The sequence below is a fragment of the Notolepis coatsorum genome (genome assembly GCF_963971535.1).
Source record: "Notolepis coatsorum genome assembly, chromosome: 11".
NCBI classification, from domain to species: domain Eukaryota; kingdom Metazoa; phylum Chordata; class Actinopteri; order Aulopiformes; family Paralepididae; genus Notolepis; species Notolepis coatsorum.
The window spans coordinates 90131876-90152182 of NC_140175.1; the positions used below are offsets into that span (position 1 = coordinate 90131876).

A 20307-nucleotide genomic window follows, 5' to 3' on the forward strand; every position below is an offset into this window, starting at 1 on the left:
TTGTTTGCTGAAAGTTTACTTGAATATGTGTGAAATTGTTCATTCTTCCGCTCCCTGTAATAAAATGTATTGTCAAAACAAGCAATATGTCTCACTTTTACTGAGTAGAATGTTTTCTTATCAAATCGTCATACATCTGTCTTATTGATTGGCTAATAAAGGTGCACTATAGTTTAGTGAGTCAGAGAAGGTATGTTTTCATAACTGAATAAACCAACTGTTCTCAGAGGAAAATTGGATCCTCAGTTTGAACTGAAAAGTTACTATTTCATTTACAAAGGCAGGGCCTGCTATTTTGTTAAATATATTCTAGGCTTAGATTTGGTTCACAATGCCTAAATAATATTTTGTTTTAATTTATATATGAATAAAATTAAAAGAAAGATATAATAACTAAGGATCACAGTCAATGTCCTCCGAAACGGCATAGTACAAATTTTAAAAATATAATTTGAAGAATTCTAAAATAAAATGTATTTATTTTACATTATTAATGTCCCCCTGACCTTGGCTGGTTGGTAACTGAGCTTGTCCCAGATACTGTCGTGGCCAGATTCGACGCAGGGAGGAATGTGGTGGACCACTCTACACCGGCCGTCTTACTTAGACCTTTTTAGAATTTTGTATTATTATAATTGTATTATTCTCACAAATTGAAATCCCCAAACCTAGGATTAGATTAAACTATATTTTATCAGATATTTAGATACTTGACCAACATGGTGGTTAAACGGAGAACTTGTAAAAAGTTACAAGCTACACTAACAACCACCAAGATAACATCGTCAACGCGATTTAGATTATATTTAGACATTTTCTACGAAAGGCAAGTTTAATATTTGTGCTGCTACTGCTACAACACAATTGAATAGAGTTGAACTGGAAACCGTTTCAGGAGACCAGATCATTTAGCATTTAAAAGCATAATAATTTAGCAACTAACTTTAGCAGCTTTTTGTGTGCGTGTGTGTGATTGCAGACTGAGCTCTTTAGGCCTGTCCTACATGGCTACTTCGCCAGCTGATTTAATTTTATTCATACAATGACAGAACAACGTTAACCATAATCTCAAGACGGATATTCCTGTCTCTTTTCGCACAGTAGGCCTATTGCTCATAATGTGCTCCTTGTCATACAGTGGAGTTATTACAGCCTACAGGTAAAAGGTAACGTTATGCTGATGAGGGTGGGGGCCACATTCTCACGGCTGGCTGAGGCTCAGAGGATAATAGAAGAGAGTCAGAAGCAGCTCCCGGCCCCGTGCAGCCAGGACACCCAGCCTCCTGTGTCCCCCGGCCCCGTGCAGCCAGACCGGCCCCTGCAGCACCAAGGAGACCATAGGTGGGTGGTTTGAATGAATGGATGAATGAAAACTTTATTTAACAGATTGCAGAATGGGTAAAGTACAGTACAGCTCAATACACACAATTGTTAAGGGGATGCAGACCAGAGAAACACGTTCGTCTTGTTTACATCAGGGTCCTCCATTTTCAATTCATCATGAATTGCCTTGTTCCTTTTGGCCATTATGTTGTGTTAGACTTACTTAGAGCAAGGGTTCTCAAACCTTTTCAACACAAAATTAAAAGATTGTTTGAGCCGAATCTGGGTTTTACATGATTTGTGGAGCTCCCTCTGGTGTTGTGATCGTGGTATTCACTGACCTTTGGGAAGTATTTTGACATGTACATGGGTACCTTGGTCGCGTAGTGTATCTTGTAGACCAGGCCCATTGCAAGTTGCTGTACTCTGTCGTCTACTCTAAGCCATCCCAGGTTGTCAAAGTGGGCAGGGGTGAGGTGGGTTCTAGGAGTCAGGTCAAGCAGTAGTCTGACTAGCTTGTTTTGAGATGTTTGTAATTTGTTTTTTAGTGCCTTTGAGGTGCTTTGGTACCATGAGGTGCAAGCATAGTCGTAGTACCCTTGAATGAGTGCTCCTGCTAGAGTCTTCAGGGTATTCTTGTTTACCAGAGAGGAGATCCGGTACAAGAATCGAGTTCGTTGGTTGACTTTTTTTTATTACAGATTGGATGCCATTTTGTCACAGGAAAGATTGGATGCCATTTTGTCACAGGAAAGATTTGCCTCTAGGATGGAACCTAGGTATGTAATTTCATCTTTCCTTGTGACAATATTGTCACCCACTGTAACTGAGAAGCCGTCGGTCTTGCCGAGTTTGTTATTTGAACCGAAGAGAATGGACTGTTTTGCCCAGGTGTAATGATAGTTTATCAGTGAGCCATATGCAGATTTTGCCTAGTTCCGAGCTGAGGTTTTTTTCAACCTGTAACTTGTTCTTGTCAGAGACCAGCAGGGCTGTCGTCCACGAACAGGAACAAGTTGCAGTCACAAGCTGACGACATGTCATTTGCATAAATTAGGAACAGTAGCAGTCCTAGTATGCTTCCTTGTGGAACACCACAGCTCACTGGGAGGGGGGGGGTAACGTTTACCTCCACCATCTGTTCTCTCCCCTCCAGGTAGGATTGCATCCAGCTCTCTGATAGACTATCAAAACCAAGCAAAATTCTATGGCTACATGTAATCAGTTTGATCTACTTAAAATATGAGAAATCCAACCTCACAATCATTGGCACCCGATACATTCTTATGAACATCTAATAGATATATCTTCTGATTAAGACTTTACTTTGGGATTACTCTTGTATTAAATCACGGTATTATTTTTGTATTTCCTTTTAACGCAGTGACCAATGCCCCTCAATATATTTGAATGGGATTTTCAAGAGTACAATACAAAGTACATATAAATCACCCTCCAGTCACTAGTGAAAGTTAAAAGATAGTGGGGGCAGTTTCAGTGATGTCCAATTTCTAGTACAATTGTAAAAGGTCTGAGGTACACCGTACAGTAAATGGCTTAGGCCGGGTTAGGCAGAGGGAGTAGTCTAGCTCTTTGGGTTAGTTTTAGTCATTCTAATTTTAAATGTAATAATCACAACTACCTACCCATATAACTCATATGATAGCATGTACAATAGTGCTGTATATACCATATATTATCCATGTCTGAATATATGTGCATATAATCCTTCTATATACCTTATACACCTGCATATAACAGTCTGTATAATAGCATGTACAATATATATATAATTTATTCTTACCATATATATACAGGTGCAGCTCAAAATTTGAATATCGTGGAAAAGTCCATTTATTTCAGTAATTCAATTCAAAAAGTGAAACTCATATTATAGATTCATTACACACAAATATTCAAATGTTCCGATACTGAATTTGGGGTTCTCATCAGCTGTAAACCATAAAAAATAAAGGCTTGAAATATTTCACTTTGTGTGTAATGAATCTATAATCTACGAGTTTCGCTTTTTGAATTGAAATACTGAAATAAATGAACTTTTCCACGATATTCTAATTTATTGAGCTGCACCTGCATATAATCTTTTTTTACATCTGTAGATACTATATCTATGCATATGCCTTACCTACTCTTACTAGTTATGCTGCTGGCCAGTATGACTTACTGTACATATTAATACTACAACTCTATACCTACATCTTACTAGCACTATTACTCAGTAGTATTAATTTATATATTTTATACCCAGTTTAATCACATGTACATTATATATTACTATTGCACTTTACTGTTACATTAGTACTCCGGTTGGATGCCAAACTTCTGTTAAATAAAAATAAATTTTCATTGTACTGTACTTGTGCTGTATATAGACAATACATTTGGATCTAATAAAATCTTCTATGCTATACACAAACACCCCTCTTTACTGTCCCAACAAGTCAAGTTTGAAAAGTTTAATTATACAAATCCAAAAAAGGTGTTGGATACATTTGAAAAGTTATTTACAGCAGCTTTTACACAGCTGGAAAATCTCCATCAAAAATAATGTACATAAACGTACACAGTTTAAATGCATTCTGAGGCATCATCTACAGGATGGAGCCTTCACGGTCAACTTAAACAGACAGCCCTGCCCAGAGCTTTCAGCAAAATACATATTGTAACCATGCAACATGGCAACAGAATTTTAAAACACAATGTACACGTGTTCACCCTGCTCAGAGTACAAGCAAAGGAAAGGCTAGGACACAGACACATCGACTGCTAACTCCATCCTTGTTGCGATCAGCACTGCATTTTCTCAAAAACGCCATTGTATCATGACCTCATCAAAGCAAGTTCATTGTTGAACTTCATCCATTTGGTCCGCTAGGTCCCTAACGTGTCTGCCTCCGCTGCCGTGGGAATTTTTTGTGCTTCTTCTTCTTCACTGGTTTTAGTGGGGGAGCCTCCGTCTGGATGAGGATGGGCCTCTCCTTGGCCAGCGTGAGGAAGACGTCGTCCGTCACGTCGTCGACCATCACCTCCTTGGCCTCCAACCTCTTCAACTGCTGCAGCTCCTTCACCATCTGCTTCTCACGCATTCTGGCTGCAGTGGCCAATCGGATCTGTCGCCGGTGCTGCGGGGGGGAGCAACCAGATAGATGTGAGTAGGGAGCCAATCGGGGAGGGACCCACAAGCTAGTAGTTCAAGAGGTGTTCTCAATACTTGGCCCGTTTGCTAATATTGTGGCATTTTAAGCCAGCAGGCAATTCAAGGCTAAACAGAGTAACCACATACAAGGCTTAGTTTAATTATGTGCATGCTACCAAGCCTTAGCTTAAGGAATGATCATTTCTGCTTAATGGAACATAAATGATTGATGAACTATCATCAGATGTTGATATCGTTTCCTATATGATTTTACCATGTTAGGAGATTCAAAGTATGGGTTTTCGTATAGAGTGGGGCCTCCGAAGCTCCCCTGGAACACCTTGATGAGGTTGAGAACGAAGCGAGGTCCGATCTCCACCAGAGCCGCGTCTTCCTCCATAATCTGGGAGGAATGAGCAAAACATCACATTTATGTTTACTCTACACAGGGCAAACTTTACATTTCAAAATAATGCATGTAAAAATGATCAGCCGTGCCACATTTTTTTTTTGATCCACTTTTTCTCCCATTTTCTATATTTTCTCCCATCCCAATTTCGTATCATCCAATTCAACCCTCCCCTGTCACGAACGCTGTTTCTTGCCTCCCACAAGCCGGCTGCAGTGAGGACTAAGTCATACATAGCACAAGTCCCCTCCGGTACTTGAGGTAACAGCAGTCGCATCTTTTCACCTGCGCAGCTCGACCTCTCAGTGTCGAGGAGTAACGCGTGGGAGGCTCACGCTGCCCCCGACACTTCCTGATTCTACTGCGCAGGCGCACCAACCGACTTGTAGGAGTCGCTTGTTCACAACGTTCGATCCCCACCCTTCAGTTTTTCCCTCCCCGTAATACGGCCAATGTGTATTACTGCGGACGACCAGCCAAACTGAAAAACAATGTGGAGAGCTGGATTCGAACACGCGAATCCTAGCGTCTCCACACTGGTGGCGAGTGCCTTAGACCACTACACCACCTAGCCGCCTCTAGCCGTGCCACATTTAAACACAACCTCACCTGGTAGTTTCTGAACCATATCCTGTTGTCTACGATGGCGAACGTGAAGACGTGGTCGACAAAGGGCTGACTCCTGGGGTGGTAGTGTGGAGTGGCAAATGTCTACAGGAGGGGAATACAGAATCAGTGCCACTGTGAGCAGTGCTGTCATTTCTCTGTGGACGATAGAACACCAGCGGCCTAATACTTTAACTTAACATCTCATAGTAAAAACTGACCTGGGTGAACAGCTCCTTTAATAAAGCATAGTGGGGCTCCGTGTCAAATTTCTGATGGGAGAAAAGAAAGATACATCCAACTTACACATCGATTTACTTACAAAAAAAAAATACAATTCCTGCTCTTGGAGTGGAATAAGATAAGAGAAGATATTCCTTTATTGATCCCCTTTGGGAAATACGGGAATCATAGCAGCATTTGGAAGGGGAGGTACAGGTATGGGCAGGGTGATAGTAGAAAGACATAAATGTAGGCAATGCAGTTAGATCTGAATATAAAAATATGAGAAAAATAAACAGTGTAGACAAAGGTGTAGATGAGGGTCTGTATGCCGTATCGGTTATAAATGGTAAATGGCTGCATTTATATAGTGCTTTTATCCAAAGCGCTTTACAATTTGTTCCTCACATTTGACCCATTCACTCACACACCGATGGCGGAGGCAACCATGCAAGGTGCCAACCTGCTCATCAGGAGCAATTAGGGGTTAAGTGTCTTGCTCAAAGACACTTTGACACACTGCCCGGGAGGACCGGGAATCGAACCGGGAACCTTCGGATTACCAGACGACTGCTCTACCTCCCGAGCCACTGTCGCCTCTATTATATTATACGTTACAATAAAATCTGAATATATACCATGAGTTAGAGTAAAAGTAAACAGTATACACAAGGTACCCTAACTGGCATGAATACACAAGGTACCCTAACTAGTTTAAAAAAGAACTACCAAGCGTGATCGGGGGGCTGGGGGTGGGTCAAAAATATATCATATATGAATTTCAAAGATACCCAGCGTACAATATGGGTTTAACACAGCCAAATGCCTGGTGCGCATGCGCGGTGACACCAATGGCGGAAATAGACGGCTCGCTCTGTAAGTACCACTCGTTTTGTAACAATGATTTAAACTGTTTATTAGCAACTCAGAGCTTCCAGACCCCACTGTGTTAAACCCATATTGTACGCTGGGTATCTTTGAAATTCATATATGATATATTTTTGACCCACCCCCAGCCCCCCGATCACGCTTGGTAGTTCTTTTTTAAACTGGTCGCGGTACACCTGAGAGTGACTGTGGATTCACTCGGTGCATCACAGTCACGAAAGGGGCTATACCTTAACTGGCATATTATGTGCATAGAATATGACTATTCAATTTCGCCTTGATTAATCCATCGACAACAAATGCCACCCTCCAGATTAAATATATATCAGAGCACCCAGTAAAGCAGACACACACCCTAGCCTGACGCGTGAATACTTTCAACAACAAATGTTTGTTTCCGCGTTCGAGTTTTGCGCTCTGATTGGCCAGGTCATGTGACATGTGCGCCAATCGTGGCACAGCAAGTTCTGCGCCTATTTCCGGGTCTAACAGCCTGCAAACTACCTGGCATTCTATCGCCATGCTCTAAGACAAACTCTAACCTTAACCAACTTCAAAAGAGTGCCTAAGCTTAACCGTCGAAAGAAGGGCAGGCGTTCTATCGCCATGCTCTAAGACAAACTCTAACCTTAACCAACTTCGAAAGAGCGCCTAAGCTTAACCAGTGTAGAAACTTGCGGCCCCACAATTGGCGCACATGTCACATGACCAGAAACACGCGGGCCAATCAGAGACGCGGAAACAAACATTTGTTGTCGAAAGTATTCAGGCAGCCTGGACATGTCCATTCTACCACACACACACAATGATGTAAACATATTCACAGACTTTCTACAGCATCACTACGCCAGGCTCCTGGTCTGGACACTACTCACTGGATCGAAAGACAGCAGAGGACGGGACCCTTTCAGACAGTTCCCCGTCATCTTGAGTTCAGCCAGCGTGTGGACTGTAGGGCAGAGAGGAGGTGATCAGACCTTTTCATGTGTTCATTATTTCACTTCTTGATCACTGCTGCCGCTCTAGACTGGATGAGACGAGGAATCAACTTACTATTCTGGACCAGAAACTTGGCCGAAGGTCCATGAGGGCTGTTTGCAATCCTGTAGGACAAAAACACTGAAGTCAGGTCACAGACACACACACACACACTGTCGGTAGTGTGATAGTAAAGGGTTATCCTTCTGTAGTGTGGCAGTGAAAGGGTTAACCTTCTGTGTATTGTCACAGTGAAAGGGTTAACCGTTTGGTAGTGCGGCAGTGAAAGGGTTAAGTAATTTAGCTGACACTTTCATCCAAAGTGACTTTGCAGGAAGGGTTCACCTCTGGTGGCTAAGTGGTATTGTTCTGCTAGCAGTTAAGACATTGATTGGTCAGAAATATCAAGTACTCACCACATGTACAGATCCTGCTTCTTCTTTGCTTCAAAAAAGAGGCATTTATTGCAGTTCTTCATTTCACACACCTGTACAAAATATTTTAAATCCTAGTAAAGATCTGAGCAAAACACCAACACAGAAATGTCATGGACTAGGCTACAACATCATCAACCATAGTATTTCTGACATCATCAAGCAGACTCACCTCATTTACAACAAATAGCTTGTCCTTTCTGTCCATTTTTGTGTCTGAAAGACAAAACATTGTGAATTACATCAAGCAAAGAATGCAGCAGCTGAAACAGCTGGTGGACCCAACCTATACAACGATCAGCCTCCTAGTATGAGATTGAAAATACCATTAGGCCAGAAAACAAATGCTCACTATACGTGTACAGACTTCAAAATGACTCTGTTTCATCATTATATTAATACCTTGGCTGCACCGATGGCACAAAGTTGCAATATTCACTCGATCATTTGCAATGTTTATAATCGGCATATGGCTTTTCCCTCAAACGGAGTTATGCAATCTGTAACGTGACTGTATTTGCAGGTGACCTGCCCTTCTAAAATAAGTAACATGGCAGGTAACTTCAATTAGAGAAACCCTTATTTTGGCATGGCAGGTCACTTGCAAATGCAGCCACACAGATTCACAGATTCCGTAGCTCCGTTTGAGTAAAAACAGTGCTGGGATTAATAAACGTTGCCCCTTACAAGTGATCGAGTGAATATAGCAACTTTAAGAATTGTAATGAATTGTAATTGTAATTGTAATTGTAATGACAAATAATCACGTGGCGTAGTGGGCAAGGCGCTCGCCACAAAATGCTGGAGACGCTGGGCTCGTCAGTTCGAGCCCAGCGCTCCACATTTGCTTTCAGTTTAGCTGGTCGTCCGTACTAATACACATTGGCCGTATTAGGGGGTGGGAAACTGATGGGTGGGGATCGGGCGTTGTGGACAGCGACTCCTACAGGTCGGTTGGTGCGCCTGCGCAGTAGAATCAGGAAGTGTCGGGGGCAGCGTGAGCCTCCCACGCGTTACTCCTCGCCACTGAGAGATCGAGCTGCGCAGGTGAAAAGATGCGACTGCTGTTACCTCAAGTACCGGAGGGGACTTGTGCTATGTATGACTTAGTCCACATTGCAGCCGGCTTGTGGGAGGCAAGAAACAGCGTCCGTGACAGGGGAGGGTTGAATTGGATGATACGAAATTGGGATGGGAGAAAATATAGAAAATGGGAGAAAAAGTGGATAAAAAAAAGAATTGTAATGACAAAGCCAACAGTCATTTTGAAGTCTTTACCTTGAGTTGCAGCCATATGGCAGCATTTGTTTTCTGGCCTATGGTATTCTACAGAATGTATGAATTAATGTTGAGTTTTTTTTCAAATGTAGGCAAGAGTAAAGACTCTAACCCTGCCGAAACAGCAGTCAACGTGTATATTTTCAGCACTACGTTTGTTTACCAATGATTTTTAAGTGTTTTAGTGAAATATTAGTTTGTAGAAATCTCAACCTAACTTGATTGTAGTCTTTCGAGAGAAGAGACCCAGGACTTTCGATGGGCTTTGAATTTCAAAAAACACCAGCCCCTGTCAATCATCAGACTTATTTTTTCAGTTATTTTTGTCCTCTTTATTTTCGGGATCATATCTCACAGGTGGAACAAACCTTGCCATAAATTAGAACGCAGTTCGTTTCTCTACCTTTCTGTGAACGTCTAGCAAAAGACGGCATTGCAATCTGATGAAAAATGGCGGAGAAATGTACATTATAAAAAAAGTAACTGTACATAAAGTAGATTTAATTCACGTTTTTTTGCTGCACACCTGGTGATACTAAATCCATGTGCGACTCGAGTCACTAGGCCATAATAAGGTAATTTATAGGCCTGATATTCTATAATCATATTTCAAATAGCATGTGTCCTGATGGCAGAATTCATACTGTATACAAAAACCTTCTGTTTGATCATCTGTCCTTTATTAATTTGCTTAGAATCTTTGTACATGTGATCTCAAGAAGGTGCTGAATGAGCTCAGTGGCAATTTTTCATGTCTGGTCAATTTTAGCATGGTGTTATTCACCATCAAATATGAAAAAAAGACAAATATTTTTGATAGTCCTTTGGTTCATTACAATTTACTCAAGCCTACTACTAGTAACACAGACACAATATTTCTGACACTGGGAATACATTCCCTGAGATCCATAGATGCAGATGTAGAAGTGGAGCAATCTTCCATTTACTTAGGTTAGGTATTAATTTTTTGGCGGATTTCCTGAAAATAGGGCTCTGGTTTAAGAGGGTAAATGTCATAAATGAGGAGACGGCTGATCCCATTCACCTCAATGTTGGGCAAACCGAATGTTTCCATTCCACACTTGGCACCAATGTGGGTTCATCACGCGCTACATGGCGACATGATGAGCCTGAGCCTTCCTTCCTTTATAGTTTCCTTGGGGTGAATGAGGACGTTGTGATACTAACCTGCTTTAGCATGAGGCATGATAGTTCTCAGGTCTTGCATCAAGTGTCTTGTTCTGAAGTTGACACCTCTGGAGGAGAAGATGAGGACCCTCTCCTTGTTCTTCCATTTCCCCTAATGTACAAAGACAGGTTTGTCTGAATACAAACAGTTCAGGGACTCCACAAGTTACCGGTTATAACGGTTTGTGGTTAACTTCTCCTGCTAGACATCATTATGTTCAAGACTGAACTCCATTGCCTACACCCTAGGCTGTGTTAGGCATAACTCTGTTGCCTAGACTCAATGTATACCTACCTACTGCTTTCACTGTCTACAACTGCCCTATACTGTAATAATAATAATCACAACTACCTACCTCAGACTATATTAGTCGATCAATATATACACCTGCATAACCCATATAATGCTGTATGATAGCATGTACAATAATGCTGTAGATAGATACTGTATATATATATATATACACACACACATTATATATATACATTTATTCTTACCGTATATATATCTGTGTGCATACCAAATAGACTGTGTGGAAATATATTATTTTTACACATCTAGATACTATTTCTATTACTAGTTACACTGCTGGCCAGTATGACTTACTACCAAATTTACCTTTATATCTGTAGTGTACCACTGTACATATTGTAATACTACAACTCCGTACACACATTTGATTAACACTATCACAGTAGCACTCATTTATATATTCTATAGCCAGTTTAATCACTTGTTACATATTACTATTGCACACTTTACGGTTATATTTGCACTCATATATTATTAAAATATTGTATAATTGGTTGATATGAACATAGATAATGTATGTAAAAAGCTAAATAGTATATTATTATGCTGTGTATTGTATTATGAATTAATTATCAGTAGGTATTGTTGTTGTATTGTATTATGAATTGATTGGGAGTAGGTATTATATTTAATTATGAATTTGATTAGGAGTATTTATTGTTGTTTTAATTGTCTATATGACACGAGTGTGTTGCCAGTGTATAAATTCTGTAACTGTGTTGTACGTGTTATAGACCCCAGGAAGAATAGCACTGCTGTGGCTATGGGTATCCAAATAAACTTAAAGTCAGGTTAGATGCCAACATTATTTTCGTTGTACTGTACTTGTGCTGTATAATAACAATAACTTTCAATATAATCTAATATATAACGCGAGGTAGATTGTTGTCAGGGTGTGTAACCAACATTGAATGATCTGCAGCTAAGCTAAGCTAAGTTAGCAAGTAGCAATATGAACTAGCCGTCCAGTATCTTGCAGGGCACTTACCAATGAAACTGGCGCAGGGACGAGGATTTCATTACTTTGCCCCTGTTCCATTTCAGTCGGTGGTTGACTTCCATTTTCAGACAATTTTTGTTTCTTGGCGTTTTTACCAGCTGGACCTCTTCCTCCACGTTTTCTCTTGAGCGGCGACATGTTGCTTTCTGCTGGAAGTCGTCACAGGAAGAACGTGAACCCCGGTACGAAAACACACGTGGGCGCTGTGAAAATATTGAACACGGTCGCCACCTAGTGTAGTGGAGGTGTAAAGAGGTTAAACCTCAAGTGAGCTACAAATTGTACAACCAGTATTTTTTAAATGTCAGTCAGTCAATGGACCTAAAACAAAATGTATGTGTGCCAATAGAAAAGGGGGGGGGGTTGTTCAATAAATAAGTCACGAACCAGAAAGATGTCACAGTCATCGTTTACTAACAAAAGCTTAAAACGAGCATACATGTACATAGCATAATAATCATGAACTATTTAAAACGGTAAATGGTGCATTTATATAGCGCTTTTATTCAAAGCGCCTTACAATTTTTGTTCCTCACATTCACACACCGATGGCAGAGGCAACCATGCAAGGTGCCAACCTGCTCATCGGGAGCAGTTAGGGGTTAAGTGTCTTGCTCAACGACACTTCGACTGCTCTACCTTCTGAGCCACTGCCGCACCATTATTTACAATAACTCATTTAACAACCATAGCCCTAAAAACTGGGCCAAATCAATGAAAATGTCTCTGCTTTTTCATCCATAATAAACCAAAGGCCTGTATTTAGTGGCATCTTCTCCTCACTCCTCCCCCACCTCCTCATCGGGACAGCAGTAGTATTCCACAAAGGAGATCTGTCCTTCGTCGTTCCTGACCAGGTACTGCAGAGAGAGGAAGCCCCGGCTGTCCGTTCTCACGGACACCTTACAGGACAGGGCCAGGGCCTTGGTGGACGGCTTCAGCAGGGACATCTTGTACCTGTTCCCGGGCCACAGACAAGGACAGAGCCAGGGTTGGGCTCGGGTCAATTCATTCACTTCTGCAAATTGCTGAGTGCACCCGAAAGCCTCCCCAGAATGGAAGGGTGAAACAGAAACAGAACGAAAACAAACAAATTTAAATGTGAAATTATGGAGAATTTCTCTCCATATTATGTACCGATTCTCACAAGAGGACTGTCAAGAGTAGAGAACTGTATGTAAACACACACACACACAACAAGGGTGCACATACACTCTCATGCACACACACACTCACTTAAATAACAATTATAAACCCCTTTCCCCATTTATAATCAATTCTTACAATACATGTACTCATTTATTAATTACTTATACGATATTCATCTATTATGGTATTATTATCTTTGCTTGCTTGCATATCTTTGCTTTGCTTGCATATTACCGTACTTATAATTTTGTGTTTGAATTGAATGACCAAGGTCAAGTAGGGAGCAAGAGAGTAACAGGAAGTGATGGTTTTTAATCAAGGTTATACACAGGACAAGTAAGATGTTTTATGAACGATGGCCTCATGATCATTCATGTATTGACCAGATGGGTTATGATAGTTTGCTTTGCTTATAATTATAATGCAATATTTTTTATATAACTATTTCAATGCAATTCGCACATGAGCTATGCACAGCACAGAGAGGCCTGTGGTTTTGAGCTAGAGAAGCCTGCGAGCTGGTCTAAACTGGTTTGATGCGGAGGCTATAAAGGCTATAAATGAAGGTGTTTGTCAAGCATTCTTGGGCTTCTGAAACTTCACAGTGGAGAAACCACTCCCCGTTTGGAGTGGTTCCCTCCTGACCAGAATTTAGAAATACTTAGAACAAGCTTCCTTTCTTGGAGGCACCAAGACAACTCTAAACCTTTTCTAGGACCCCAATAACCTTGCATTTTGGGACTGCTTGATGATCTTGTTGGATGGTGGGCTCTTGGGTGCCTGGCCGAGTATGCCCAGGGTAGACCAAGACTCGGTATGGAGTATTGCACATTGTACAGACTAGAGTAGACTTAGTTAGCTATATTATTACAGATTATAATATGTATATTATACCAGGGGCAGGCTATACATACGCGCATTGTTATTATTATTGATAGAGTAACATATGCCTCACCGGTCATTGTGTTGTTATTGATAGAGTAACATATGTCTCACCGGTCATTGTGTTGTTATTATTGATAGAGTAACATATGTCTCACCGGTCATTGTGTTATTATTATTGATAGAGTAACATATGTCTCACCGGTCATTGTGTTATTATTATTGATAGAGTAACATATGTCTCACCGGTCATTGTGTTATTATTATTGATAGAGTAACATATGTCTCACCGGTCATTGTGTTGTTATTATTGATAGAGTAACATATGTCTCACCGGTCATTGTGTTGTTATTATTGATAGAGTAACATATGTCTCACCGGTCATTGTGTTGTTATTATTGATAGAGTAACATATGTCTCACCGGTCATTGTGTTGTTATTATTGATAGAGTAACATATGTCTCACCGGTCCGGTAGATCAGATCCTCACCTTTATTTTCTTGTTGTCCACATCTTGTTCTCACCTTTTCTTCTATTATTTATATTACCCTGCCTGTACCTCCCCTGCCCCATGCGGCTATGAACCCTGAACTTCCCCAAGGGGATCAATAAAAGAACATCTTATCTTAATTTATATCAATCTATAGAGTAAATACACCCAGATCATTCTTTCTCTCTATATTCCTAATAGAATAACTTCCAGCGAGCACACATTATGTACGACATAGATGACTGCAGGCTGACCTGTTGGTCTGTAACTTAGTGCACTGGAACAGCTCCATCATATCAGAGTCCTTTGGGTAGTCATAGTGGGCATTGCCAGCGTTCCCAAAAGTAGACAATCTGAGGAGCAAAACAAAGACAAGAATTAGACAAAAGAAAAACATCAACTGTAGCCTCAAGATAATAATAATAATCTAAGATCATAATTATGTGAGCAAGCGGTTGATACTGTTAGGAATATCAAGATTTGAAAAAAGGGAGACACTTCACTTTGCTCAAGACAAAATGATTCACTTCACCAAATATTATCATATAGCAAAATAAGTGGGGTTGCACTTAAAAAGGGTGACCGAAATGTAACAGTGTATACAACATTGAATGATTATTTGAGTACAAACAAAGGTCGTTTTGGCCCTTGGCCTTCATTAGTGTACTGACCTCAGCAGTACACTCGGTACACTGATGAAGGCCAAGGGTTGAAACGTCTGTACCATTGTTTCTACCTTTCAAGTAATCATGTCTTTTTTTAAAACATAGTTGTGTTCAAGTCATCCTTTTGAGTGCAAAGCCACTGTTTTTTGTAATACCAATATTTCCCTGTGTAACACTGTCAATTCTCTTATAGAACAGCGCCTGAGTGGAATAAAATCCCACATTAGAGAGTCCATTTCATTCAACGCCTTCAAATGTAATCTTAGGAATTGGTTGATAACCAAAGATGTGAACACTGATGTGTATACTATGTGGGGATTGAACTGTGTATATAAGGGTTAAATTATGTATGTTATGTTTTGCAGATGCGTTTGTCAATAACCTCGGTGTGGGAGGGATGGGGTGGGAATGAGGGAGGGGAAGGGGGAATGAAAGGGGAAAAAAAGAAGAAGAAAAAAAATGGAAAATGTACAATATTTACATTTGAGATGTTCAATAATTTTTTTCCTGTAATAAAGAAATAAAAAAAAAATTATGTATGTTATTGCTAATGTGTACTGTTTGTACTTGTGTTTTAATCTTTTTGTACTAGGTACTAGCCCATTATTTCTGGCAGGGGGACTGCCGATGTTAACTAGCCTTTTGGCTACAATTGGGTACATTTACATTCTATTTTATAAAACGTTCCTGTACGTTGTCCCTCTCTAACAAATAAACTGAAACCAAGTTCACATACAGTAGATAAGGCTGTGAAAACTAGAAGAAAAAAAAATCTCTTTAATTAAAGGGGGAATTTTCTAAAACACACACCTGAAGTACGGCTGGCTGGGAGACATGGTGATCTGTAGCACCTCGCTGGTCATGTCCAGCTCCGAGAAGGCTTCCTTCAGACTCTCAGACTGTAGGATTACCTTGATGTACAACCAGGATGGGGAGACATACGTTACACTATGTCATCTCAAGACAGGATTCAGTCTCTTATTTATGATGATAGCCTAATAGCTGCATTTTGCCTTTGCAAGGTGCACTGCGTGTCTTGATGATGGTGTCAAACTGTGGAGTCCCACCTTGTTGGTGACGTTGGTGCTGCAGAACTCAAAGTCGATGGGCTCCTCCGGTTCCTGTGTGTTGATCTTACACACAGTCACCACCCCGCCCTCCTCCAGGAACAGTGTCAGAGGGTAGCCGTATCCTGCGTAGCACATCCGCAAGGCCGTAGTCACTCCTGGCAACACGTGGTACAGGTAGAAAAGTGTAATGAAGATATTAAATATGAACAAAACCACTTCACCTGTGAACATATTTGAAATACAGCAATAAGGCGGTAGTTGTGCAGAATAACACTCATCACGCATAACATTTATGGAAGAGTGACAGTATTCAACAGATGCTACTTGAACTTGTGCTTAGCATGATTGATAAGCGAGTCAGTAATGTAACATGTTATCAAAGTCAACTTTATTGTCATTTCCCATAATGTACAAGAAATACAGAAAAATGAAATTGCGTTCCCCCCTTCCCACGGTGTATATAAAAATATCTAATATAAACATAAAGTAACATGATATAGGACACTATAAACATAAAGTAACATATAGGACACAATGTACACACACAATAACAACGAGAATTTAGTGCAAATCTTCTAGCAGCAGTGGTACATATAAATAATGGCAGTGAAATAAAATAATGGCAGTAAAGTGGCAGAGAGTTAGTAAAGTGGCAGTGTGTGTTTGTGTGTGTGTGTGTGTGTGTGTGTGTGTGTGTGTGTGTGTGTGTGTGTGTGTGTGTGTGTGTGTGCGCCAGTGGGGGTGGGTTCTTAGTCCAGAGTCTGTGGGGGCAGAGTAAGAGATGCTGCTTCCAAACAGAGGAGGCCTCCCTCTTCACCTACCTGGCACTGTGCTTCCCCCAAATATAGTGAGGCAGTCAAGAAGAACAGCCAGGTTGACCTGAAAGCCCACTGTGTCGTCTCTGATGGTGAACTCCTGGAAGATCTCAGCCTAGAAGGAAAGGCAAGGTTTGTTTAGGCTAGTTGCAACCATTATAGTAGTGTCATAAACTCTCTAAAGTCAGGCATAGAATGTGTCTACGGAATTGCATTGTTTTTTTATGGAAGCGTTGCCGATTCAAGAAGAAATCAACCATCCTTTAAGCTCCTTGAACCAAGCATGGTGATATGCTTTCCATTGTGTGAGAGAGTGGAGCAGGAATGGCCCTGGTGCTAAAATGCTATGACACTATACACACCTGGATGAAGGCATTGGCTTGCAGGCACTTGGAATCTTCCACAGTGACCTTCAGCCCATTGGGAGTGGCACTGAAGATGGCATGTTCTTTGAAGCTGATGGCTTTCAAGATGTTGGAGAGGTGCCGTGCATTGTCCAAACTGGCCACAAGAATATACTGGTCATCTCCAGCTTGAGACTGAGAGGTCAGAGGCATTGCTGCACTAGTATAACATAAACAAACAAAGCTTGATAATCAGCTCTAAAAATGTTAGCCCACACCAAACTAACGTTACGTCTTGTTCCACAATAACGTAACGTTAGTTACTTACAACCCTGACGTATTTGAGAGCTAATCCAACCCATGTCTGGCTATTTTCAATACAGAGAAGTTATCAGTTCTCCCACTTAGTAAATAAAAGATTGAAACTTTGGTTAAGGAGTGTTTGTTTTGAAGCAACGCGCCATTGAAAAGCCCGGCTTCCGTATTATTATTTTCTTCTTCTTCTTCTTGACTTTTACGGCGGTTAGCGCCCAGTATTGGTGCATTACCGCCATCTTCTGCTGCCTTAAATATGTTTTTAAAAGTCATCCTCGATTCCCACTCTCCTTCCTCCATCACCATTGATTGATTGATTGAAAAGTTTATTAACAGATTGCAGAATTGGTAGAATACAGTACAGCTCAATACACACAATTTTTTTTCTTTTTTATCCACTTTTTCTCCCACTTTTCTATATTTTCTCCCATCCCAATTTCGTATCATCCAATTCAACCCTCCCCTGTCACGAACGCTGTTTCTTGCCTCCCACAAGCCGGCTGCAATGTGGACTAAGTCATACATAGCACAAGTCCCCTCCAGTACTTGAGGTAACAGCAGTCGCATCTTTTCATCTGCGCAGCTCGATCTCTCAGTGGCGAGGAGCAGGGGTGTAGCTCCAGATTCTGGGCCCCATGAAAGAATGTATTTGTAGGCCCCCAGTGAATGCGAGCGCGCGTAAGCGCGCGAGCGGAATTTATTTTTGCCATTTTTTTATTGATGAAAACGCATAATATGGTTTTCACCTATACATTCGGATCAGCAGTTCAGCACCTGCACTGTTGGTGGGTGAGCCTAGTAAAGGATGTCGCATTGCGTTCATCTTCAATGAATGGACCAATGCAATAGTCTACCAAAGCCCCCCCTCTCTCTCTATATATCTCACACACACACACACACACACACACACACACACACACACACACACACACACACACACACACACACACACACACACACACACACACTTCAGAAAGAAACATAGTATCAATGAGAGCATCAATAATACACCTGAGTGATGTCTAGTAAAAAAAAACCCCTTTTTTTTTTTTTTTTTTTTTGGCCCCCCCCCCCCCCCAGTGCTGGGCCCTTGGAATCATCCTAAGCTACCCCCCCCAGCTACGCCCCTGTGTGTGTGTGTGTGTGTGTGTGTGTGTGTGCGCACACACGTGGAGATAGGTTGAAACAAAGATTAAAGCTGAGGCTGATAGTTACCCCTTTCACTACCACACTACAGAAGGTTAACCCTTTACTATCACACTTTCTGTAGTGTGGTAGTGAAAGGGTTAACCCTTTGTCGTGTGGCAGTGAAAGGGTTAACCTTCTGTATTGTCGCAGTGAAAGGGTTAACCATTTGGTAGTGTGGCAGTGAAAGGGTTAAAGTGCAGTAAAGAGCACATCAGCGTTACAGCAGAGGCTGCCTGTTCAGCTGAGATGAACAGAACACAAGACCTCCCCTCCCCCGTCTCCGTGTGCCAGTCCTATGTGCCCGTGGAAGTGAACTAAACAGAGTGACCTTCACCTTTGTCCAGAGGGAGAGGGAGTCATGTGTACATCTTCGAGACATGGACATTGCGTTGAGAGTGTGTAAATAGACAAATACACACATGGAGTAGAATGTAATAGCAATGTCACCGTAACGTTTACCCAAACCCTGCAGAAATGACAGTAAGTACGGCTGGTATATTTCAGCTTTATCTGTTGAAGAGTATGAGACTATACTATGTCTGAAGACAGATTGTCACGTTTGGAGAGAATCAACAGGAACACTGCTGTTTCCTCCCACATGTAGGAATGTGGGACATGACTTACAAGTATTGATAAGGGCCGTGAAAATACCTGTCAGGGTAAGAGACCTGCCACTTAAGGATAGCAGTCATAAACTATAGTCATAAACTATATGAAAAGGGGAAGAGACATGAAATTGGCTATTACAGCACATACGTGTATACATGCATAATGTGTGTAATGACCAAGTACGATGAAGTGAGTTTTTCCCAATAAACTCTCTGTATATGAAAGATAGCAGCAAAATAAATGAGTGGATTTGATTTTTTTTTAAATAAACATATATTAAACACTCATATTATACACTCATAAACGTTTGTACCAACAGATGGTGACATAGAGTTTGATTGAAAACTTTATTAACAGATTGCAGAATGGGTACAGTACAGTGTACACAGCTCAATACATACAATTGTTAAGGGGATGCAGACCAGAGAAAGACTTTCGTCTTGTTTACATCAGGGTCCCCCATTTCATAACATATATGACACACATGACATACAGATAGACAGTACTGCTACATCTATACATTTATGACATACCAGATTTGCAAATACAGTACTGTTTGTGATACAAAAAGAGTCTAGAAAAGAGTGTATATACATTTGACGTAGAAACTGTACATTGGAGGAGGTTGGGTAGGTGGGGTGGGGGGGGGACTGTACATTGGAGGTGGTTGGGTGGGTGGGGTGGGGGGGTTGGGTAGGTTGGGTAGGAGGGGTGGGTGGGGGACACTGTACAACTTTCTTTTTGTTGATTGTTGATTTTTTGTTTGTTTGTTTGTTTGTTTGTTTGTTTGTTTGTTTGTTTTATCTTGCAAACTTGAACTTTTTTTGTTCTTTCTGGATCGTTTTTTTTTATTGGTGATTTTCTTTTTGTTATATTTTGAAAACTAACTTTTTTTTATTTGTTTTTTTGAATTAGGGGTAGGTTGCTCTATAAGCCTTCGGCTTCAAACCTATCCTTTTTTTTGTTTATTTGTGAAAATGTTCG

At 41.0% G+C, this 20307-nt stretch overlaps 2 protein-coding genes across 3 annotated transcripts; both read right to left on the reverse strand.

The window, feature by feature from the left end:
- Positions 1-3785: 3785 nt before the first annotated feature.
- bxdc2 (brix domain containing 2) lies at positions 3786-11949 on the reverse strand. The gene is made up of 10 exons (XM_084324742.1): positions 11785-11949; positions 10484-10595; positions 8190-8233; positions 8000-8070; positions 7659-7708; positions 7481-7554; positions 5717-5767; positions 5499-5600; positions 4755-4883; positions 3786-4466 (listed from the first exon to the last, which is right to left on the reverse strand). Exons 1-10 carry the CDS (start codon positions 11932-11934, stop codon positions 4224-4226), a joined length of 1026 nt encoding a protein of 341 aa, XP_084180868.1. The 5' UTR covers positions 11935-11949; the 3' UTR covers positions 3786-4223.
- Positions 11950-12193: 244 nt separating this feature from the next.
- Positions 12194-17658, reverse strand: rad1 (RAD1 homolog (S. pombe)). Of its 2 annotated transcripts, none has more exons than XM_084324480.1 (6): positions 17230-17658; positions 16874-16967; positions 16050-16207; positions 15793-15893; positions 14572-14670; positions 12194-12753 (listed from the first exon to the last, which is right to left on the reverse strand). In XM_084324480.1, the coding sequence occupies exons 1-6, from the start codon at positions 17422-17424 to the stop codon at positions 12576-12578; spliced, it is 825 nt and encodes a 274-aa protein (XP_084180606.1). In that variant the 5' UTR covers positions 17425-17658; the 3' UTR covers positions 12194-12575. The 2 variants fall into 2 exon arrangements, with proteins under 2 accessions (XP_084180606.1, XP_084180605.1); XM_084324479.1 differs by having other exon boundaries at positions 16874-16982.
- Positions 17659-20307: the final 2649 nt, after the last annotated feature.